Source organism: Ranitomeya variabilis, chromosome 5, assembly GCF_051348905.1.
Source record: "Ranitomeya variabilis isolate aRanVar5 chromosome 5, aRanVar5.hap1, whole genome shotgun sequence".
Taxonomy (NCBI): Eukaryota; Metazoa; Chordata; class Amphibia; order Anura; family Dendrobatidae; genus Ranitomeya; species Ranitomeya variabilis.
The window spans coordinates 644,951,172-644,976,270 of NC_135236.1; the positions used below are offsets into that span (position 1 = coordinate 644,951,172).

At 44.7% G+C, this 25,099-nt stretch overlaps 1 protein-coding gene across 1 annotated transcript in view; it reads left to right on the forward strand.

The window, feature by feature from the left end:
* The window catches only part of RNF213 (ring finger protein 213), a 244,566-nt gene that overhangs the window by 100,489 nt on the left and 118,978 nt on the right, over window positions 1-25,099 (forward strand). Inside the window, exons 13-17 of the mRNA XM_077266309.1 lie at window positions 1,843-1,996; window positions 2,107-2,247; window positions 19,532-19,621; window positions 21,714-21,836; window positions 23,153-23,336. Of these exons, the coding sequence (XP_077122424.1) occupies window positions 1,843-1,996; window positions 2,107-2,247; window positions 19,532-19,621; window positions 21,714-21,836; window positions 23,153-23,336 (692 nt within the window). The remainder of the gene's footprint in view (window positions 1-1,842; window positions 1,997-2,106; window positions 2,248-19,531; window positions 19,622-21,713; window positions 21,837-23,152; window positions 23,337-25,099) is intronic.

Here is a 25,099-nt window from a genome sequence, read left to right on the forward strand (position 1 = left end):
CCTTGACACAGGTTTGTGTCGGCACCCCCCACTTGGCCACCAACGCTTGCTCCACATACAGGAAACGAGGAGAACATACTAATATTACCCCTGGCTTCTTCTGGGACATGAAACCACACAGGGATTATACAACCTAACCTGTGCCCCTGATTACATATATGAGACAGCACTATCTTGCCCTGCTCCCCTTGGGATAGTCCAGAAGAAACAGGACCTACACAGCCTGGTCTGTACTCCTGATTGTGTATACACGACAGCAATTGTTTCTCTTCCGGTTGGAACAGTTATAGTGCATGGGCAAGCGTTTATACCATATCAGTTTGGTTACACAACCGTGTCCTTCTATCTGACTCATCAGTCATACGGTATCCTAACTCTAAACAACATATTTCCATTAGGCGATTTTGTGATCAAGGCCACGGGCTGGCCGAAACGTTAAATTTGCCAAGCATTTTTCTACTGATTCAAGTCGAATAAAACTTTGATGTGTGCAACTTTGAACTATACGAGTGCAGTGATTACTTTAACTCTACAGTTTGTAGGATCCAGTATCCCGTTCACTGGCACTGTGAACTATATTGATTGAGTGCTAGCTTTCCATATTCTTACAAGTTTTTGTCAGAGGGTAAACTTACAAAATCAGCAAGGGATCAAATAATTATTTCCTTCACTATAGTTACGGTACATGGTAAATAAAGACACAGCCAGAATAAAGTCTTTTATTTGAAATAAGGCAAAACACACTTTTTTTACTTTTGTATTTAAATATAACAGTTACAGTCACCTAACGCTTAATTCCACCGAAGCCCTCATCTCCTGTAATAAAACAAAAATAAAAAACAATATCACTCATCTGTCTGTTGTTCTTTCCCACGCTGAATTCCACGTCTGGGGGATAGATTTCAACCTGGCCAGTGCCAAGATGCGACCATCTAGGCTGAGAACCACTGGGGAATGAGCTGCTGCGAGCGCGGCCTCAGTGACCAGCGGTGATGTCATCAAGGTTACATCGGGTAACTGAGGTTACGTTCCCAGCCGGGCTGAACTGCGGTAACCTCGGTGAGATCTCAGCTAGCACCGTGAGAAAGTCTCACGGTGCAGAGGTGAATTCACTGCATTTCACCAGCAGAATTTTCACTGCTCGGAATTTGAAGTGCGGCGAACTATCCCTATCCGATCAGCCGCTCCTGCTCTCAATGTTATTAGCGGCAGCAGGCATCGGCTGATGAGAGCGGTATTCCCATCAGCTGAGACCAGTGATAGGAGGTAAACTGAATACCTCCGAGCACAGCTGTGCGCTTTTGCTGTCTTTTGACACCGTGGGAACCGCGGTTGTCTGACCGGCGTTGGTGATTTCACCGCCGATCAGAAGCGGTGTTTGCCACGTTGTCATGCACATGACAGCGTGGCAAACACAGGATATTTGGGCCCCCCATTCAAGTGAATGGGGTCCAGGTACTGTTCTGCTACCCGAACCTGAACTTTTTGTAACTGTTTGGCTGAACCTGATGGACCCGAACATCCAGATGTCTGCCCATCTCTAATCACCGGTTCTTATGGAGGATTACCTGGTCATGGACACAAAATGTCATTGTTTTCTTCATCGAGCCAACTTCGTTATCATATTTGCTCTTGTACCATGACCTCCATCATGCTGGAGAGAGTGTTGTTGATCACCAAATCACTCCTGGATGGTTTTGAAAAGTGCTTCTTGGAGGATGTTTACAAAGCAATCTATATTTAGGCAAAATTGTGTGTGAGCCCACTTTGAACAAAAGTCAAAAATGTTGGCTACTGTTGTATGTTTACTGTCATTTTCCAATTTTTTGTGACCATTTGTAGGCCATTGAATGTTGAATCATTTCAGAAGTGTTGTAAGGCTGGCCTTGACCTGCACCATGCTGTTGTTTCCAGTGGATCTTTAAAGGACTTTTGTGAGCTAGCAGCCCTGTCTGCAGAAATCATCCTAAGTTTACTAAGATATTCAGATTTATCGGTGAGTACGTTCTGAAGATGTTTGACGTACAAGTGACACTGTATTTAGTTTCATTATTTAAATGAATAAACTATTTTTGTTTTTCTGTCATTATTAATTTTCTGTCTTAGAACAAAAGTGATGAAGCCGAATCATTGCAGCCTGAAATAGTGCAAGTGTTTGAGAACACTACATCGCTAACAATAAAGTGGCTCGAAGATGTGTATGGGCAAAAATTTTCCAGAAAAAAAACATTTTCTGTTGAAATGCAGGTAACCTATTATTTTAATGTCGAAAGGAGTCCTATCAGAAAATAAATGGAAAAATATATTTTTTTTTTACAGCGGATCTGTCACCAGATTTCACAATATAAACTGCATGCTTTATATGATGAACCTGATGTATTTATTTTAAAGCATACTTACCGTATATACTCGAGTATAAGCCGACCCGAGTATAAGCCGACCCCCCTAATTTTGCCACAAAAAACTGGGAAAACTTATTGACTCGAGTATAAGCCTAGGGTGGAAAATGCAGCAGCTACCGGTGAATTTCAAAATTAAAAATAGATGCTCCATACCATTCATTATGGCCCCATAGACGCTCCACATAAAGCTGTGCCATATACAATGCTCTGCACCGTTCATTATGGCCCCATAGATGCTCCATAGAAATCTGTGCCATATACAATGCTCTGCACCTTTGATTATGGCCCCATAGATGCTCCACATAAAGCTGTGCCATATATATAATGCTCTGCACCGTTGCCCCATAGATGCTCCACATCTGTGCCATATGTATAATGCTCTGCACCGTTGCCCCATAGATGCTCCACATAAATCTGTGCCATATGTATAATGCTCTGCACCGTTGCCCCATAGATGCTCCACATCTGTGCCATATGTATAATGCTCTGCACCGTTGCCCCATAGATGCTCCACATCTGTGCCATATGTATAATGCTCTGCACCGTTACCCCATAGATGCTCCACATAAATCTGTGCCATATATACAATGCTCTGTACCGTTGCCCCATAGATGCTCCACATAAATCTGTGCCATATGTATAATGCTCTGCACCGTTGCCCCATAGATGCTCCACATCTGTGCCATATATATAGTGCTCTGCACCGTTGCCCCATAGATGCTCCACATCTGTGCAATATATAATGCTGCTGCTGCAATAAAAAAAAAAAACACATACTCACCTCTCTTGCTTGCAGCTCCTCAGCGTCCCGTCCCGGCGTCTCTCCGCACTGACTGATCAGGCAGAGGGCGCCGCGCACACTATATGCGTCATTGCGCCCTCTGACCTGCACAGTCAGAACAAGAGGACGCGAAGACAGAGCGGCGCCCGGCGTGTGGAACGAGGGAAGGTAAATAGGACATACTTACCTGCTCCCGGCGTCCCTGGCTCCTTCTCCCGGACAGCTGGTCTCCGGGTGCCGCAGCCTCTTCCTCTGTCACTGGCACCGTTGATTAGAGGAATGAATTATGCGGCTCCGCCCCTATGGGAGTGGAGTCCATATTCATTTCTCTAATGAGCGGACCCACGTGACCGCTGAACAGGGGACGAGCTGCGGCACCGAAGACCGTGGGACTGCAGGGGGAGCGCCAGGAGCGCCGGGACTAGGTGAGTATGTGACACGCTCTCTCCCCCTCACCCGCCGACCCCACCGCTGACCGTGACTCCAGTATAAGCCGAGAGGGGCACTTTCAGCCCCAAAATTTGGGCTGAAAATCTCGGCTTATACTCGAGTACATACGGTATCTCTAGCTTTCCCACTTACTTTTTTTTTTATAAGGTTTCGTCTATACAATATGTTCCAAATTATTATGCAACTGACATTTTTATCGGATTTTCCTAAATGGTCAGTGCAAATGACAGTCAGGCTAATAAAAGTAATCACCCGTTAGAGTATACATCGAATTTTATTGAAGAAACCTCCCAATGATAACAGTATAATCTCCAAAATGAATAAAAACTTAAAATGCATTGTTCCAAATTATTATGCACAGTAGAATTTCTAAACATTTGATATGTTTTAAAGAACTGAAAATGCTCATTTGTGGAATTAGCAGCATTAGGAGGTCACATTAACTGAATAAAAAATCTATTTAACTCCAAAACATCCTAATGGGCCAAGTTACATGTTAACATAGGACCCCTTCTTTGATATCACCTTCACAATTTTTGCATCCATTGAACTTGTGAGTTTTTGGAGAGTTTCTGCTTGTATTTCTTTGCATGAAGTCAGAATCGCCTCCCCGAGCTGCTGTTTTGATGTGAACTGCCTCCCACCCTCATAGATCTTTTGCTTGATTATCCTCCAAACGTTCTCTATAGGGTTGAGGTCAGGGGAAGATGGTGGCCACACCAAGAGTTTATCTCCTTTTATGCCCATAGCAGCCAATGACTCAGAGGTATTCTTTGCAGCATGAGATGGTGCATTGTCATGCATGAAGATGATTTTGCTCCTGAAGGCACATTTCTCCTTTTTATACCATGGAGGAAAGTTGTCAGTCAGAAACTCTATGCAGTATACTTTGCAGAGGTCATTTTCACACCTTCAGGAACCTTAAAGGACCCTACCAGCTGTTTCTCCATGATTCCGGCCCAAAACATGACTCTTCCACCTCCTTGCTGACGTTGCGGCCTTGTTGGGACATGGTGGCCATCCACCAACCATCCACTACTCCATCCATCTGGACCATCCAGGGTTGCTCAACGCTTATCAGTAAACTAGACTGTTTGGAAATTAGTCTTCATGTATGTGTGGGCCCAATGCAACCATTTCTGCTTGTGAACACTGTTTAAGGGTGGCTGAATAGTAGGTTTATGCACCACAGCAAGCCTTTGAAGGAGCCTACACCTTGAGGTTCGAGGGACTCCAGAGGCACGAGCAGCTTCAAATATCTGTTTGCTGCTTTGTAATGGCTTTTTAGCAGCTGCTCTCTTAATCCGATGAACATGCCTGGCAGAAATCTTCCTCATTATGCCTTCATCAGCATAAACACATCTGTGCTCAGATACAGCCACAAATCTCTTAACACTACGATGATTACGCTTAATTTTTCGGGAAATTTCTAATGTTTTCATCCCTTCACCAAGGCATTGCACTATTTGATGCTTTTCGGCAGCAGAGAGATCCTTTTTCTTTCCCATGTTACTTGAAAACTGTGACCTGCTTAATAATGTGGAGCATCATTTTTAAGTAGTTTTCCTTTAATTAGAATCATCTGGAAAACCAATTATCACATGTGTTTAAGATTGATTTATGTGATACATTGAGCCCTGAGACACAATACCATCCACGAGTTTATTTGAAAAACAAAACAATTAAATCTTTATCACACTTAAATCCAATTTGCATAATAATTTGGAACACAGTGTAAAAATGCAGTTTTTAAATAGAAGTAATTAAAAAAAATCTCTAAATTTCTGACTCTACTGAAAAAGTCACCAGGCAGCTTTTCAGGATGTTTTGTAGAATAACTGTAAGATCAGTGGGTCTGTTTGTAATATTTGTGAAGGATAATGTTCTCTAACAGTGGCAGACTGGGATAAGTGCTTTAGGGTTATTGCTGAAGACTGATGCTTTGAGGGACGTTATTACTTTGGAAAAAATCATGCTTTCAGCACTATTTTTTGGCTACTTCTCTTTGTATCACTTGCTGTACTAATTTACAACTCTAATCATGCCAACACATGCCGTATATACTCGAGTATAAGCCGACCCGAGTCTAAGTCAAGGCCCCTAATTTTGCCACAAAAAAACTGGGAAAACTTAATGACTCGAGTATAAGCCTAGGGTGGGAAATGCAGAAGCTACTGGTAAATTTCAAAAATAAAAATAGATACCAATAAAAGTAAAATTAATTGAGACATCAGTAGGTTATATGTTTTTGAATATCCATATAATGCTCCATACAGTTCATGATGGGCCCCATAAGATGCTCCATACAAAATACGCCCCATATAATACTCCATAAAGTTCATGATGGGCCCCATAAGATGCTCCATGCAAAATATGCCCCATATAATGAATGCTGCACAAAGGTTAATGATGGCCCCATAAGATGCTCCATATTAAAATATGCCCCATTTAATGCTGCACAAAGGTTAATGAAGGCCCCATAAGATGCTCCATAGAATAATATGCCCCATATAATGCTCCATAAAAGTTGATGAGCCCATAAGATGCTCCATAGAATAATATGCCCCATATGCTGCTGCTGCGATTTAAAAAAAAAAAAGAGAGACATACTCCCCTCTCATCTCACCGGCGGGTTATGGGGGCCAGGTGCCAGAGTCGCCGCTGGCTCAGGCCCCCAGCACTTGCGATATTCACCTGTCCTCGTTCCACCGCCGCGCGCCTATGTGTCTTCCGGGTCTCTGCAGTAACTGTTCAGGCAGAGGTCATGCATTAAACACGTCATCACGCCCTCTGACCTGAATGTCACAGCCAGAGGAAGTGGTACGGGGACAGGTGAATATCACATGGCTCACCCTCCCCTGTCATACCCTCCTGGCGTGGTCTCTGCACTTCCCTGCTTCTCCGATGGTCTCCGGCGCCGGCAGCTCTTCCTGTGTTCTCCCCCACTGACCCTGAGAGGGGAACTTTCTGCCTAAAAAAAAAATGGGCTGAAAATCTCGGCTTATACTCGAGTATATACGGTGAGTTGTCAATGCATGCTGCAAGTAGTAGTTTAGTAATGCTAAAGTAATGCAGTAGGGTCATTCCATGTCAAGTGGACCAGTGGTCCCCACTCAACCTTCTCCGATTTTGCTGAAAATTTATAAGGATGTACATGTATGTTTGAAAAGGGGTTCTGTAAATTTTTAGGGCCAGATCTCAAATACATTGGGCACTGTTGACCTTTCACTGGAGGTTCCACCAAGCCTGCGGCTTCAGCTAAGAGGATTTTGCAAACTTTGGCACATAGCCATTAGAGTTCTATACTGGCTATGATGCTGAAATTTGGCATACTAGCTCAACTTATGCTGCTAAACACGATAAAATTATTACCGGCTATGAGAAAACAATATTTCGGCCGCAATTTTGTGTCAAAGTAGCTTGAAAAACGCGTTGCATAAAATTTATGCCAAACTTTGCCCATATATAACTCAAGACCAAAAACCAATAGTAACTGGTGCTTTGCCCTGTACACCAAACATCTACATGACTTTGCATTGCTGCAATATCACGGTCAAAGCATATGTATTTGTGGAAATATTCACACCCACATATGATGAAAAACTTAAAAAAAACGAATTTTACCTATTTTTAGGTCAAATTTCCCAAAAAGGGTACCCCTAAAATATATTAATTCTGATATCATTAGAAAGAGCACATTTTTCTCTACAAGGATCATTGTTTTTTTTTTTTGGAGTCTCTCAGTTTAAGAAATGAAAAATGCCACTGAACATGGTGTTATTTATTAATACGCAATGAATGGTAACTGCGCTATTCAAACCCTTGCGTTGGTCCATGGTGGTTATACCACAACCAATTCCCTAAGAATTGGTATAATAATCCTGTTAAGAATTGTAATAATGCTGTCTTTCGAGAATTGGCAGTCCCATCGCCTAGGAGCCATGGCCGATAGCCGTGCAAGGCGAGCCTCGGGCGGTCTCTTTATCGCAGGTTCCGAAGCCGGAGGGTGGGTGTCTTTGCCTAGGATCCCAAGCCTAATATTGGGTATCTTTTGTTGGTTCCCAAGCCATAATGTTCAGTCTAAGTGGTCTGAAATTGTTGCTGAATTTGCAACATACCGTATATACTCGAGTATAAGCCGACCCGAGTATAAGCCGACCCCCCTAATTTTGCCACAAAAAACTGGGAAAACTTATTGACTCGAGTATAAGCCTAGGGGGAAAAATGCAGCAGGTACCGGTGAATTTCAAAATTAAAAATAGATACTCCATACCGTTCATTATGGCCCCATAGATGCTCCACATAAAGCTGTGCCACATATAATGCTCTGCACCGTTCATTATGGCCCCATAGATGCTCCACATAAAGCTGTGCCATATATACAATGCTCTGCACCGTTGCCCCATAGCTGTGCCATATAGTGCTCTGCCCCATTGCTGTGCCATATAGTGCTCTGCCCCATAGCTGTGCCATATAGTGCTCTGCCCCATAGCTGTGCCATATAGTGCTCTGCCCCATAGCTGTGCCATATAGTGCTCTGCCCCATAGCTGTGCCATATAGTGCTCTGCCCCATAGCTGTGCCATATAGTGCTCTGCCCCCTAGCTGTGCCATATAGTGCTCTGCCCCATAGCTGTGCCATATAGTGCTCTGCCCCATAGCTGTGCCATATAGTGCTCTGCCCCATAGCTGTGCCATATAGTGCTCTGCCCCATAGCTGTGCCATATAGTGCTCTGCCCCATAGCTGTGCCATATAGTGCTCTGCCCCATAGCTGTGCCATATAGTGCTCTGCCCCATAGCTGTGCCATATAGTGCTCTGCCCCATAGCTGTACCATACAGTGCTCTGCCCCATAGCTGTGCCATATAGTGCTCTGCCCCATAGCTGTGCCATATAGTGCTCTGCCCCATAGCTGTGCCATATAGTGCTCTGCCCCATAGCTGTGCCATATAGTGCTCTGCCCCATAGCTGTGCCATATAGTGCTCTGCACCGTCCATTATTGCCCCATAGCTGCTGCTGCAATAAAAAAAAATAAAACACATACTCACCTGTCTTGCAGCTCCTCGGCGCCATCTTCCCGGCGTCTCCCTGCACTGACTGATCAGGCAGAGGGCGGCGCGCACACTATATGCGTCATCGCGCCCTCTGACCTGCACAGTCAGTGCGGAGAGAGAGACGCCGGGAAGATGGCGCGACGCCCGGCGTGTGGAACCAGGATAGGTGAATATGCGATACTTACCTGCTCCCGGCGTCCCGCTCCTTCCCCCGGACAGCTGCTCTTCGGTGCCGCAGCCTCTTCCTCTGTCAGCGGTCACCGGCACCGCTGATTAGAGAAATGAATTATGCGGCTCCGCCCCTATGGGGGGTGGAGCAGCCTATTCATTTCTCTAATGAGCGGTCCCACGTGACCGCTCAGGAGAAGAGGCTGCAGCACCCGGAGACAGTGTGACAGGCAGGGGGAGCGCCAGGATCGCCGGGACTAGGTAAGTATATGACAGTGCTCACCCGCCGACCCCACCACCGATCATGACTCGAGTATAAGCCGAGGGGGCACTTTCAGCCCAAAAATTTGGGCTGAAAATCTCGGCTTATACTCGAGTATATACGGTAATCGGTTCAGAGAAGCTGTATTGTCGGCCCATTGCTGTTGCAGCTGGTGCTGGAATTATTGCAATGATTGACTGCTCGGGAATCCAGCATGTATCATTTCTCACAGGCCAGTGAAAGAAGCTAGCTGGTCCATGAGGATGCATAAAATTTATTAATGCATCATGCTCGTCGACTGAAATTTCAGAAATAATTCCAATCCACCAGTTCCTATCGTAAATGCAGGCAATGTATTGCCCTGGCTGGAGGTTTGCAATTGGCACAAAAAGCATTTCTGATCTGACACATCTATCTACATGGGCAATGAAAGATGATGGGTCATTTGACACCCTTGAAATGCAAATCTTTTTGTCATCAATTGGCATAAACTGGTGATTTTCTCTTGTTCCAGCAATTGTATGTCCATATTTGAACCTTTCCTCTTGAACTACCCGTATTTCGGCAATTTTTTCTTTTGTAAAAAAAAAAACTTGATTCCATGCAGTTGCTCGTTGAATTGCAATTGAAATATTGTTTTGTCATAGCCGATAATAATTTTATCGTGTTTAGCAGCATAAGTTGAGCTAGTATGCCAAATTTCAGCATCATAGCCAGTATAGAACTCTAATGGCTATGTGCCAAAGTTTGCAAAATCCTCTTAGCTGAAGCCGCAGGCTTGGTGGAACCTCCAGTGAAAGGTCAACAGTGCCCAATGTATTTGAGATCTGGCCCTAAAAATTTACAGAACCTCTTTTCAAACATACATGTACATCTTTATAAATTTTCAGCAAAATCGGAGAAGGTCGAGTGGGGACGATTTTTAAAACTGGTCCACTTGATGTGGAATGACCCAGTACACTTTTTTTCTTTTTTGCTCTAAGGTACAACCTGAAAAATAGCCTACTGGCTTCCTGCCTATTCATAAAGGAAATCTATCAGCTGGGTTTTGCTACCTTATCTGAAATCAGCATAATGTAGGCAAAGAGAAGCTGAATCCAATGCTGTATCATGTAGATTACTAGGTGCAGCAGTTCTGACACAATCAGATCTTTTAGATGTAGCATGACCCAAGAATCTTCAAAAACCCTAGTCCATGCCCTGCCTCGACTACTGCAACCTCCTGCTCTGTGGCCTCCCTTCTAACACTCTCGCACTCCTTCAGTCTATCCTAAACTCTGCTGCCCAACTTATAATAATAATAATCTTTATTTTTATATAGCGCTAACAAAATTCCTCAGCGCTTTACAGTTTTGCACACATTATCCACTTATCCACCTGTCCTCCTGCAATTCCCAGGCCTCTGCTCTGTGAATCCCTGCACTGGTTCCCCATTGCCCAGAGACTCAGTTCAAAACCCTAACCATGGCATACAAAGCCACCCACAAACTGTCTCCTCCATACATATATGATCTACTCTCCCTGTACTTACCTGCACGCAACCTCCAATCCTCCCATGATCTCCTCCTCTACTCCCCTCTTATCTCCTCTTCCCACTATTGCATACAAGATTTTGCCCATGCATCCCCTGTACTCTGGAACTCTCTATCCCTACATATCATACTCTCGCCTGCCGTGAGAACCTTTGTAAGAAGAGAGACCAGACCAGGAGTACCTTTTTCTCACCGGGGCCGGAACTGTCACCATTGTTGTCTGAGGGAAAGTTTAGAGAGCCGGACCGACCTTTTCACTGGATAGCAGGGGACGGAGCTAGGATAAAAAAGGGCTGAACATGCGAAACAGAGAGGAGACTTGGCGGGAAACGCAGAGCTCAGCAGAATAATTCTGGTGCTCTGTCCTTTGAGCACAGGCCCATGCTACATTGTCCCGGCTGCTCCCTACAAAGCCTGTGCCCGGAGAATCGTTTACCACCCATTGGCCCCTACTACTCCAGTTATTCAATGTCACAGGCCAGTGTATAGCAATCGGGTGACTTGACAAGAACCTTATACTTGATCATCCGCTTACTCCGGCCGGGCTCTGTCAAGCTCCAGCAGTCTGAAGGACTGCTCTGCTCACTGCTCTGCTCACTGCTACTCGAGACCCCGCGACAGACATCGAGGACTCATCGTCACTGCCAGGAAGCGGTACATTGACACCTACAAGCCTGCATCGCATCCATCATGTGCCGAACGTGTCAGCACCACCGTGCGCATCTGAGACTCTCCACTCTGAAGCCATCGGACTGATAAGTTTACCGTTATTGAACATTGGTTATACCCTTTGCCCTCATTTCCTCCGTCCGGATATTGAAAGTGTTGATACTCCCTGCCTCTACCTTCTTTCCTCCCTGCTTGGAGTATTCCCCTGTTATAGTAAAGTTTTTTTTTTTTTTTTAACCCTTACTCTGCCTCCTATCCGTTGCATCCCGCAACCTGCTCACACCTTCAAACGGAACCTGAAGAAACACCTCTTGCGACAAGCCTACAATCTGCAGTAACCACCAAACCGCTGCCCGACCAGCTCTCCTCTCACCTACTGTATCCTCACCCATCACTTGTAGACTGGGAGCCATCGCGGGCAGGGTCCTCTTCTCCTCTACCAGTCGGTGACTTGTATTGTTTAAGATTATTATACTTTTGTATACCACTTTTCACAGGTAAGGCACAATGGAATAAATGGTGCTATAATAATAATAATAATAATAATAATAATAAATAATAAAAAGCGGGCTTGAGAAAAACGCATTGAGACTGCCCTGTTTTTAGTCAGTGTGCTGTCCATGTGAACAACAGAGATTAATATTTCTGTACAACATTTTGTTTCTTACTAGAATGTTATTTCTCCTTCGCCTCATTGGGGACACAGGACCATGGGTGTAATGCTGCTACCACTAGGAGGCTGACACTAAGTCAATACAAAGAAAGTTAGCTCCTCCCCTGCAGTATACACCCTCATGCTGGCTCCCAGAGAACCAGTTCATGCTTGGTGTCCGTAGGATGCACATGGGTCTGCTATTCAGACCAAAAACTCTTTTTTTTATTTAATTTTTAATTTTCAGTTCTTAAGATTTTTTACCTGGATGAAGGGGCGACAGATCCTCCGATCTCCCCGAACCAACAGGCGAGCACGTGGAGTTTCGCCTTCCTGTATCCTCTCCTGTGACGTGGGATGCCATTCCTGGGCTGATTTTTAGGGGAGACGGGTCCCTTACAGGGCATCGATCTCCCCGCACCATCAACAGATGAGCACATGGAGTGTCGCCTCTTTGTATCCTCTTCTGCAGCCAGGCCTAATGCCGGACAACCAGCCCTGTCCACCAGGTTTGAACCCCTTGGATGCACAGAGGCACCCTCCATTTTGGCGTCTGTGCAGCCCCCACTGCTCCATCACTGTCTAGCGGATGAAGCAAGGAGGCAGACAATTTCTCTCCATCTCCCTATGAAAGGCAAAGTGAATTGAGGGTTTTTAACCTTAGCCCTGCACCGTCCAAAAAATCACCAGCGACAGCAGCTGCACAACGGAGGTACCTGCATACAGCTGAGGTACCTGCAGCATTGTCGAAAGGACATCTCCAGCCTCTCTGGGTAAGCGCTGAGAAGGAGGTGGGGCTCTGAGCAGTCCAGGCACAGGCAGACGACTTTTTCTGGCGGGGGGGGGGGGGGGGTAGGGGGCATTTTTCTGTTTTTCGGGCCTGGGTAAAAATTTAGTCCTCGGCTTTGGCCTTGTACAGGCCAAAGCTCTGACACATCGGCAGCCAGCTCACTTTTCTGGTGCTTCTTGTTCTGTACGAGAGGTGCCCATGAAATCTCGTCGGCCATCTTCCTGCACCCTGTCACAAGCTGACAGGGCCTCCGGGATGCTCAGGAAGCCTCCTGCTTGCCCGGATAGTGACGCGGAGTTTGATTCTTGTGGGTGGGACACAGGACCTGGGTAATGAGCGCTGCATTTGCTCTCTCTCCCTTTCAGTATTCTATCCACTGTGATAACTCTTATTAAGGGGGCACATAGGAGTACATCATGTCCCAGCCTCAGGCACATAAAAAGTCCCATAAGACTCTTAGTCTTTTTCACTTCATGTAACTCCTGCCAGTCTGCGTTTCCAAAAGCTCAGAGTTCACCTCTCTGCAAAGCCTGTGTCCCCAAATGAGCTCATGAGCCCCCCGAAGACGCTGAGCCCAGTGTCCTTAGTCCCCCTGAGTGGGTCTCTGTCACAATCTATGACTTCTCTGGCCAAAGCGCTTGAATCCTTCAGTGTTCCTTCTAGGGATCGTGGCGTTCGCATGTCTGACGCAGAGGGACCCTCCCTTACATGGGAACAGTCGACTAGCAGGGACTGCACACAATCTAGAAACGTACAAGCGTCTAAAAAACGGATACGCCGTGCGTCGCCTGTACAATCATGTGCCATGGCGTCCGTGAGCTCAGTTTCTCGTTCTCCCTCTCCAGACATTGGTAGCGAACTCAATTCTGAGTATGAATCGGACGTCCCCTTAGATCCGGATTCGCCAGAATTTCAGAGGACGGTGGATTCTCTGAGGCCGTCAACCAAACTCTGAAGGTTGATGAAGACTCCGGCTCTGTGCTGGATCACGCTGTGTGCTTCAAAAAAGCTAAGCGTCCTCATGGAATATTTGCCATTCACCTTGAGTTTCGGGATATAGTTAACTGGCACAGGGAGCGACTGGATAATCGCTTTACAGCACAAAAAAACGCTTGAGGCGACGTACCCTTTCTCAGCCGATCTGAAGAAAGATTGGGCTGAGACCCCTGTAGTAGACCCGCCAGTCTCGCCTGGCTACCAAAACCCTTCTATCCCTGCCGGACAGATCATCTATTAAAAATCCCCCAGACCGCCAGATAGAAAATTTGGCTCGATCTGTCTTCGAGGCTTCAGGTGCTGCTCTTTATCCTTCCTTTCCTGCAGTGTGGGTCGCTAAAGTAATGGTTTCCTGTTTGGAGACTTTGGATAATTCCTTTCAGAGCACTAATCTTCCTCCGGAGGCAGCGCAGCTGGCTAGCCAAATTTCTCAAGCAGGAGATTACCTGGTATACGCTTCCTTGGATGCGACCAACCGTGTGGCTCTATTGGCGACAAATGCCATCACGATCAGAAGATCTTTATGGCTCAGAGAATGAAGGCGGATTCTGCGTCAAAAAAGTCTCTTGACATCTTTTCCTTACCAGAGTAAGCGTTTGTTTGGAGAGAAGCTGGATCAGCTTTTCTCGGATGTTACGGGAGGAATTAGCAAGTTTCTTCCCCAGCAGAGCCTTAGGCATCCTTTTCGGCGTCAACAACAAATCCATTTCCGATCCTTTCGCTCCAATCCGGATTGGTCCACTTCTACTACAACTTCAGGATCAGAACGCTCTCCTCGCATCCTATAGGTTCAATCCGCAATGGAAGGGTCGGCTCAAACAGTCTGGATCTAAAGGATCTAGGCCCCACAGACTTTCCGCCAAATGACTCATGGGGTTATCCTGTCAACACCAGCAGGGTAGGCGGTCGACTACATCTATTTCATCAGGTCTGACTCTGTCGTTTACAAGGAATGGGTCAGAGACCTAGTGTCTTCCGGATACAAAATCGATTTTTCTTTGCATCCCCTGGCTCTTTTCTTTCCTTCCCGACTTCCATCATCAAGGGCAAGGGCAAAGGCTCTTTCCTGAGCCATAGACACTTTGTGCCGCAATGGCGTCATTGTCCCGGTTCCGGAAAACAAAAGGTTCGAGGGATTCTACTCCAATCTATTTGTTGTCCCAAAACTGGATGGAAAAGTGAGACCCATACTAGACCTCAAACTTTTTATCACTGATGGTGATGAATTAGCAATAAGAACCAGACCCCCAAGTACTACTTATGTGTAAAAAAAATCACTTTTAATTAATAATTTTTAAAAACACGGACTTAGAATAATACAAGGGTGCTTGGTCCTTTAATGAGGGACTTCAGTACCATAGGGTATTCCTAACTATTAGCTGCGTACATAGTGGCAAACAAATCCCTGTATGCTAGAGCAAGAGAAATCACTTTTTCACATGGGGTGTATAGCAGTACCTCTAATAAGCCTCCTTGGCATTCCTAAAAGGAGGGATATGACTGTATTAATCCCTCTGTGTCTATGTGTGCTCTATAGTGCGATGACAAAGGCTCAGACCATAATAGTAAATAACGAGTTGTATCAATACCTGATGTGCAGCCACATGGAATCCTCTCTGCGTCCAATGTCCATCCTGCACTCTCGGGACGTGGTCATCCTTCCATATCTGGACGACCTCCTGGTCAAGGATCCTTCTTTCCACAACTACGAGGAGTCCGTTTGTATCACTTGCGATACACTTTCTCGTCTGGGTTGGCTGATAAACTTAGCCAAGTTTCCCCCATTCCAGCTCAGCAGGTATCCTTTTTAAGCATGACCCTGGACACCTCGTGAGGGTTGGTGATTCTCCCTCAAGATAAGGTCCTAGCACTTGAGCAAGGAGCTCGCGCACTTTCTCAGTCATCCCCTCATTCCATCCGCTTTGCGATGAGGGTACTGGGGAAAATGGTGGAAGCAATGAAAGCTTTTCCTTTCGCACAGATGCACCTCCGTCCCCTACAGCAGCTTGAGACAGGAACCCTTTCTCCCTCGACTGCTGGTGCCGCCTATCCCCACGGGTCAGGCAGAATCTCAATTGGTGGATATTGAGTTCTTCCCTCAACCAGGGAAAGTTCTTTCTCCCGGTCCAATGTCTAGTGGTGACTACCGATGCCAGTCTTCTGGGCTGGGGAGCAGTTTTTCGTCACGACACCGCTCAGGGCTGTTGGTCGTCTCAGGAATTCAAACTTCCAATCAATATCTTGGAAATCTGAGCGATATGGCTAGCGCTACTGCAGTTTCATTATCTTCTAGTGGGTCACCTCTTCCGAATTCAATCGGACAAAGCTACGGCTGTGGCATAAATAAACAATCAAGGGGGTACCCGCAGCAGGGCAGCCATGTGCGAAGTAACTCGCATTCTCCGATGGGCAGATAGGAACCACTCGGTAATCTCAGCAGTGCACATACCAGGCGTGGAAAACTGAGCAGCAGACTTCCTCAGCTGCCCAGGCCTCACCTCGGAGGAGTGGGAACTTCATCCGGATGTTTTCCAACAGATCTGTCTTCGTTGGGGGACTCTAGATGTGGATCTCATGGCGTCCAGACTGAATGCCAAAGTTTTCAGGTTCATAGCTCGGTCGCAGGATCCAAGAGCCATAGGAGTGGTTGCTCTCGTGCTTTCGTGGCGCCAGTTCTGTCTTCCGTACATTTTTCCCCTGCTCCCGCTTCTGAGAGTCATCAGGAAGATCAAGGAGGAAGGGGTGCCAGTGATCTTGGTCACTTTGGATTGGACATGCCGGGTGTGGTTCGCAGAGTTGGTGCGCCTCGTCACCGAGATACCCTGGCAACTGATCTGATCATCCAGATCTGCTCTCCCAGGGGACGATTTACCACCAGAACTCAGCGGCCCTGTGTTTAACTGCTTGGCTGTTGAATCCTGGATTCTGTATTATTGAAATCCACCGCACTCCCTGTGAGGAATATCTTAGAACCAAAAGGATTTTTTGAAACTTGCTAATTTATTCAAGTGGAAAACAGAAATCAATCAAATGTGACAGATCAAATCATAGGCACTTATTAAACAATCGTACAAGCGACTCAGTGTGATTTGACGTTTCGACCCTCCCAGGTCTTACTCTAAAGTCGCACTTGTAGAGGGGTAACAGCGGCGCATCTGCGTCTTGCTGGTGGACATGTAGGCTTAATACCCTTAGCGGATAGGGGATAGCGCTCCACACAGGGAGTGCGGTGGATTTCAATAATACTGATACTAGACCTTACGGTCTGTCTCACCAGCACCCCGATCTAAATTTAGAGTGCTGGCCAAATTATATATATTTATGAATCCTGGATTCTGACCCAGGCTGGTTTTTCACAACAGGTTGCATCCACAATGATCAGTGCTCGTAAGCCTGCGTCCATTCGCATTTATCACCGTACCTGGAAGACATTTTTTTGCTTGGTGCAAAGCTAGTGGACGTCTTCCCCTCGTCTTCTCTATTCCCACCATTTTAGAGTTCCTGCAGACTGGTCTGTCCTCGGTCCTGGTGTTCAGCTTGCTTAAGGGCCAGATATTCTCCTTATTGGTCTTATTCCAACGTAGGATTGCGACAAAACCTCAGGTGAAGACGCTCATACAGGATTATACATGTGCCTCCCCCCTATCGCATGCCTTTAAACGATTGGGACCTTAACTTGTTCCTGTGAGTCTTACAGGAAGCTCCTTTTGAACCACTTCAGAACATTTCGGTCACCTTGCTGTCCTGGAAAGTTGATTTTCTTGTTGCAATCACATCAATCATGCAGGTTTCTGAGCTGGCAGCTCTATCCTGTCGGGTGCCTTTCCTTATTTTACATCAGTACAAGGTTGTTCTTAGGCTAGGTTCACATTGCGTTAATGGCGAAGTGCTGACGGTGTCTGTTACATATAGGCACTAACGCTATGTAACGGATGCGTTAGCGCACCCATTGACTGCCATTATGTAGTTCATCGCTAACGCATGTCATAATTGGCATGTGTTAGCGATGTGCCCTCATTCTGTGACTGACCCTCGGATGCGGTCTGCAGCGTTTCGGGGTCCGTCACCGCTAGCACAGATGGAGCATCTGCGCTAGCACGATCGCATAACGTGATCTTTAAAAGGCACTTGGCAGTCCATTTATAGGGAACCTGTCACCCCCAAAATCGAAGGTGAGCTAAGCCCACCGGCATCAGGGGCTTATCTACAGCATTCTGTAATGCTGTAGAAAAGCCCCCGATGTATCCTGAAAGATGAGAAAAAGAGGTTAGATTATGCTCACCCAGGGGCGGTCCCGCTGCGGTCTGGTCCGATGGGTGTCGCGGTCCAGTCCAGGCCCTCCCATCTTCTTACGATGAAGTCCTCTTCTTGTCTTCACACTGCGGCTCCGGCAGAGGCGTACTTTGTCTGCCCTGTTAAGGGCACAGCAAAGTACTGCAGTGCGCAGGCGTCTGGAAAGGTCAGAGAGGCCCGACGCCTCTGAAGACGGGAGGCCCCGGATCGGACCGCGTCGCCCATCGGATCGGACCGCCCGCCCAGGTAAGTATAATCTAACCTCTTTTTCTCATCTTTCAGGGTACATCGGGGGCTTATCTACAGCATTACAGAATGCTGTAGATAAGCCCCTGATGCTGGTGGGCTTAGCTCACCTTCGATTTTGGGGGTGACGGGTTCCCTTTAACGCATGCGTTGAACGGACTGCACTAACGCAATATGAACCTGGCCTTAGGCTGTCCCCATCCTTATTGCCCAAGGTTGTCTCATCCTTCTTCCTTAACCAGGACATTGTTCTTCCTTTGTTTTGTTCGACTCCAGTCCACAGGGTGGAAAGGGCTCTCCATACTCTGGATATAGTCAGAGCTCTGAGAAGGTACGTCCTGAGGACGGCGTCCTTCCGAAGGTCGGATTTCTTGTTCATGCTTCCTGAGGGTCACAGGAAGAGTATAGCCGCTTTGAAGGCCACGATAGCTAGGTGGATTCGTTCCACCATTCAGGAGTCCTACCGCATCAGAGGTAAGTCTATCCCAGCGGGGATCCGAGCACACTCCACTCGGTCAGTGGGTGCTTCCTGGGCTATTCGGCATCAGGCATCGGCGGAGCAGGTCTGTAAAGCCGCGACTTGGTCCAGCCTACATACCTTCCCGAAGCACTATAATGTTCATGCTCAAGCTTCGACTGATGCGGGTCTGGGCAGAAAAATTCTACAGGCTGCAGTGACTCCCATTTAGACAGTTGTTTTGTGAAGCCTGATGTTTTCGGTTGTTTTTACCCACCCAGGGACTGCTTTGGAACATCCCATGGTCCTGTGTCCCCCAATGAGGCAAAGGAGAAACAGGGATTTTTGTGTACTCACCGTAAAATCCTTTTCTCCGAGCCACTCACTGGAGGAAACAGCACCCACCCTGTTAACCTAATGGCTTGTGCTTGTTCTCTAGTTTGACATGTTGTACTCTTGTGGTGTTCATGTTCTCCTGCTTTTGCACTGAACTGGTCCTCTGGGAGCCAAAACAAGGGTGTATACTGCAGAGGAGGAGCTAACTTTCTTTGTGTTAACTTAGTGTCAGCCTCCTAATGGCAGTAGCATAAAACCCATGGTCCTGTGTCCCCCAATGAGTGGCTCGGAGAAAAGGATTTTACAGTGAGCACGCAAAAATCCATGTTTTTCCTTCAGGATGCCATAACAGGTGTCTGTGCATGTGATCTGTCATTTTCTCTTTTATAAATTGAATAGTCTTCAGAAAATTCACCCAATATTTTACATCTTAACACCCTAGGCATGGAGTCTGATTTTGAACGCTGGTGAAAAAGTCACTCCGAAGTGGAAAGCTTCTCTCCTCCCGACACTGTGCAGAAAAATTATTCAGGTATGACATCTAGGCAACATTATTGTTAATCCCTTTCTGATGTATAATGTGCATGTATATCACATGTGAGGTGCCAATGTACATGGCTGATCAGGATCGCTAGGTGCCGATTGATTGTCGTGGCATACAGGGGTCTGCTGAGGCCCTGATGGTTGCCAACTTAATCTTGTGTGTGGCTGTGATTTTCAAAAAATCACTGTAAATGGTGCGTTTTTTTGTCACGGCTCTGGCCACTACGTGTGAACGCAGCCTTAAGTTCTTATACCTCGAATGAGGAAATTATTGTTATATTTATTACCAAACATATAGAAACAGCTGAAATCCCACACAGATTCCTGGCTGCAGAGCTAATTTGTAGGTTCAGAAAAAGGGTAGGATGGGGTTTTTTAAGGAGAACCTGTTACCAGGTAAAAAGTGGACAGATTTTGCTTTTGTTTTATTCCTGCTGCTCCTCTAAATATTCAATTTTTATATATACACCATATGGTTCCAGAGGTATGGAAACTGGGATATTCTGGGGAGCAGCAGGAATAAAATGAAGGCAAAAACTGGTAAGTGTTCACCTGGTGATGGGTCCTTCTACTCTTGTGACTCTTTTTCACATGTGACAGAAATATCATAATATTAGGTATAGGGCAGGAAAATAATTTCAAGAAGCAGAAAATTCACAGATTAAACACTTTTAGGTTATGTGCACATGTTAAGCATTTGCTCTGAAAGAATTAACAAGCGGCAAATATGAAACTGTTTCAAATCTGCAAGTAAAAAAATAAGGCAACGTGTGCATGAGAGTTCAGAAACCTCATTCACTGTCCTAGAACTAGGCAATTCTTCAGTTTTTGTAGCAAAACTGCAAAGAAAAGAATTCTCCAAAATTGCCGCAAATACTTAACCTGTGCCTTTTATGTGCACTCAATATTTTTTTTCTGACTTTTCATGACATATAACGTACTTGTACAGCAAATGTCAGGTCTCTGATTTGATGCAGGCTCACATGCTGAGTCCGCATGTTTATCCGCACATGCTAACAGATTTAATCAGTCATCTTGTGCCTTTAGCATCTGCGGGTGGAGTGGTGCTCGACTTGCGGCTGTTAACCTTTTAAATCTCGCTATGAAAAAAAAAACACTTCTCATCACTCCTTTTGCCCCATTGAAAAGAAATAATTAAATGGTTTTGCTGCGTTCAGAAAAGTCAGATCTGTCAAAATATGAAAACGATTATTGCGATCGGCAAACGGCGTAATGAAAAAAAAAAAAAAGCAAAATCCCAGAATTACCGTACGCTTTGTTTTGCCGCCGCAACATTGCAATAAAATGCAGTAACGGGCAAAACATCATATCTATCCCAAAATGGTCTCAATAAAAATGTGAGTTCAATTTGCAAAATATAAGCCTTTACCCAGCCTAAGATCCTAAGATGCCAAAAAATGAAAATGTTACAGGTCTTGGAAAAGGGCAACAGAAGCAAAAAAAAATTTTCATGCCAATTTTCGGAATTTTTTCACTACTTAAAGAAAAAAAAAACTATACGTGTTTGGTATCTGCTTACTCGTACTGACCTGGGGAATCATATTGCCTCATCTGTTTTGCCATATAGTGAACATGGTTAATACAAAATTCAAAAACAATAGTGAAATTGCACTTTTTTTTTCCATTTCACCGCAGTTTAAATTTTTTTTCCTGTTTTCCAGTACAATATAGTAAAATGAATGGTGTGTTTCAAATGTAAAACTCGTCTCACAAAAAACAAGCCCTCATGGCTGTATTGACGGAAAAATAAAAAAGTTGTGGTACTGGGAACAAATGTAGGAAAAAATTAAAACCGAAAATGTCCAGGGGGTTAATTGAGGGGACAAGTGGAATAGTTGACAGTTTTTGTGAAATTTTTATCTAATTAATTAAAAGCAGTTTCACTGTATTTTATTATTTCTTTAAGATGAGAAGCAGAGTTTGATTTTTCAACCATGTTAATTATACTGTAATTTTTTCGGTAGATAGATAACAGTAGATAGATAATGGATAGATAGATTATAAGGCGCTTTTGCTGTAGTTTTGATATTTTGCGTTTTCATGTTGCTTTTCTGTTACAGGAGGAGCCTATTAAACAGATTCTGATGTATTGCAAGGAGCAAACTCTATTTAAAGATCTTCACCCATCAATAAATAAGTGTTTTAAGGACTGTGCCATTGAAGCCGTGCATTTTGCTTGTCAGGTACATGCCGCCATATTTATTGACAAGAAAAATCATCATCCGGCACACAAGAGATCTACACATCAGATTTCACCCTTTACCATTCACTTGCACTAACTGAAATGTTGTTATTTATTTTTGCTGAATCTTTGCTGAAAATGTCCACTAATTCTACAGCATGAGAGCATAGAAGAAAATGTTTGTTTCGTTTCGGTCATCTTCCTTTTTTATATATTTGTAGAACAGCCTAATATTCATTTTAATGCTTTTCTCTTAATTGTAATTTTAATATTATTTTAGAAAACTGTTGCTTTTATAAAATAGGCACTACCACTTTGGATCAAACCTGCAATTACTGTGCTTGGCTTCTTCTCTAGTGCTCTACCTGTCATTGCACTTTTACCTTCAGCTGTATTGAATTTTATCTAGAGTATGCACAATAAATACAGAGGTGTCAAACTGCATTCCTCGAGGGCCGCCAACAGGTCATGTTTTCAGGATTTCCTTAGCATTCCACAAGGTGCTGGAATCATTCTGTGCAGGTGATTAAATTATCACCTGTGCAATACAAGAAAATCCTGAAAGCATGACCTGTTTGCAGCCCTCGAGGAATGCAGTTTGACACCTCTGATAAATAGGTACTTGACTTAATAGAACAGATTTCTTTTCAAGATCCTCTATCTTTTTTTTGTCCAGAGTGACACTTTTGAGGACTCGTCTTAATTTACACTGACAACCCATTGCTGTGAGTCGGCAAAGTGTAATCCTTAATTTCCCCAGTGGTGGCGCTGCAGGGAGATTAAACACCTACTATGTTTTGCCACAAATTCCAGCAGATCACTGGGAATCTCATTATGAGGACACATTGCGCTCTGTGTGTTGTCATGGGACCATGGTAATATGCAGGCATTGTCCTAGGTAGCTTACCCTTTAACAAAATGACTGCTGATGGATGAATATTCATCAGGCCTCTGTGCTTCTCCTCTAGTACAGTGTTCTCCAAACTCCAGTCCTCATGGCCCCCAACAGATCATGTTTCAGGATTTTCATAGTATTGCACAGGAGAGAGAACCTGGGGCAATTTGTGGTGCTTTGATAGTAATTCCATCACCTGTGTAATACTAAGGAAATCTGGAAAACATGATCTGTTGGGAGCCATGAGGTCTGGAGTTTGCCAAACACAATGACCTTACAGAAATCCTCACTGCAGCTTTGGACTCATTCAGATACAAAGTCAACCTTTCATTTTATCCCAGAGCGAAAATGAAATGTTTAATCATGTTTAGATCATGCAATGTGGTTACCTTCACTGTTGTTTTCTCATTTTTCTTTCATAGTCTGAGAATAATATTCTCAGTCAACTAGATAGATATGACTTAGCAAATTTTGGGCAATTGGTGTCAAGCGTTATACTGAATTCCTGGCCAAAAGATGACCACGGAGAATGCATCATGGACAATGACAGAATCTTACAGCATATTTTACAGTGGGATGATGCTGCATATATATTCAAACTTTATGGTAATTTTTTTTTTCTTGTTATATCTCCAGATTTTGTTTATATCATATTTCCTAATAACCTGTATCCTTAATATATTCCTGTTTGCTTATCATTGCTTGCTTTGTTTGGGGGATGGCAAACAATAAAAAGTTGTGCAGGGCGGGAAGCTGACTGTCAGATCTCTGTATGTAGCACTGAACAAGCACTGTGTATACAGTAATATGAAGCGCTAACAGCTCTTCCTCCTCTGGTTCCTGCTCAATCATGTTATCACTAGGTGTAAACAGGAATCCTAGGAGACCTAGTCAGCTCTGCTATGCAGCTAAGGAGCTGCGTTTCCACTGTAACTAGGGCTAAAATACCACCACTAGTTACACAGGAACTCCTTTAAATTTTTTATTTCAATGTTAAAATGTGTCTCCAAAGTGTTTTATGATCTTATTGGGACATAATATGTGAAATTAATTAAAAATTAATAAGTAAAAAGCCACTTTCGATCAAAAATAGCTGTTACTAGCCACACCCATATAAAACAACCCTGTGACTGATATCTATATATACAGTATAATCGTCTAAGGTCCACTTCCCTCTGTTTGTCTGTCTGTTTCTTTGTCACGGAAATCCCGCGTCCTTGATTGGTCGTGGGGGTCGATTGGGCTGGGCGTGACAAATCAGCGACAGGCACAGTCCGGCCGCGAATTGGCCCCACCCTACTCCCCTCCAGTCAGCGCCCACATAGCGTTTTATCAGTCCGTTAAACGGACTGCGTTACACCGCGGCATAACTCAGTGTAACGCGGTCCGTTAACGCTATTAACCCTTCCCTGATGAAGACGCTCTAGCAGCGTCGATACGCGTGGGGCCTTGATCCCCCTGTGGACTTCCTTTTGGTAACCTCTATATGCACTTTAGCCTGGCCACTTGCACATATTTATGTGCAGTTATCGCTTGGGTATCTTTTAAAGATTACTGCTACACCTTCTTCGTTATTTGGACAACATTCTATGGCAGTTGTGGTTGGGCTAACCACTTGGTGACGTATTTCATAGTGCATTACTATTCAGGCAGGACTTGGGCACATTATATGCTATAGAAATGGTGTTATTCACTTTGATATTCTATTTATCCATGCCTGCTTGAAGGGGTGACCAGTATGGACATGTGCTTGGTGGTACATGGCATAGGTCAACTGGCAGTATGGGGCAGTGATTATTATTATTTCCACCTTTTACCTGTGTGTAATTTGCTATATAGTTAATTCTATATATATTTTTGTATATGCTCTGTCTGCATTATTTTATATATTGCCATGTCGGCCCATTTTTTTCATCTGTGCTTGTCCTGGGGGATCTAGGTTGGTTTATTGGGTTTTAAATGTTTTTAATTGTATGTCCTTCTTGTTGCCTCTTCTGTAGTGAAATATATTATGCTGGTGATCCCACTAGTGTGCATATCTTTTTTTCCTTTTTTGATTCTTGTGCTTTGTTATATGCACGTGGTTGATCCCTGTGTTATTTATTTATGCAGTGCCCGCTAGCTCTTGTTTTTGTTACACATTAACCCTGTAAGTGTGACCAACTTTTTACTATTGATGCTGCCTATGCAGCATCAGTAGTAAAAACATATAATGTTAAAAATAATAATAATAAAAAGGTCATTATAGTCTCACCTTCCGGCGTCCGCGGCAACCTTTCCGGCTCCTCGCGACGCTCCGGTACCAAGAATGCATTGCGGCAATGACCTCAGATGACGTAGCGGTCTCGCGAGACTGGTACATCATCACG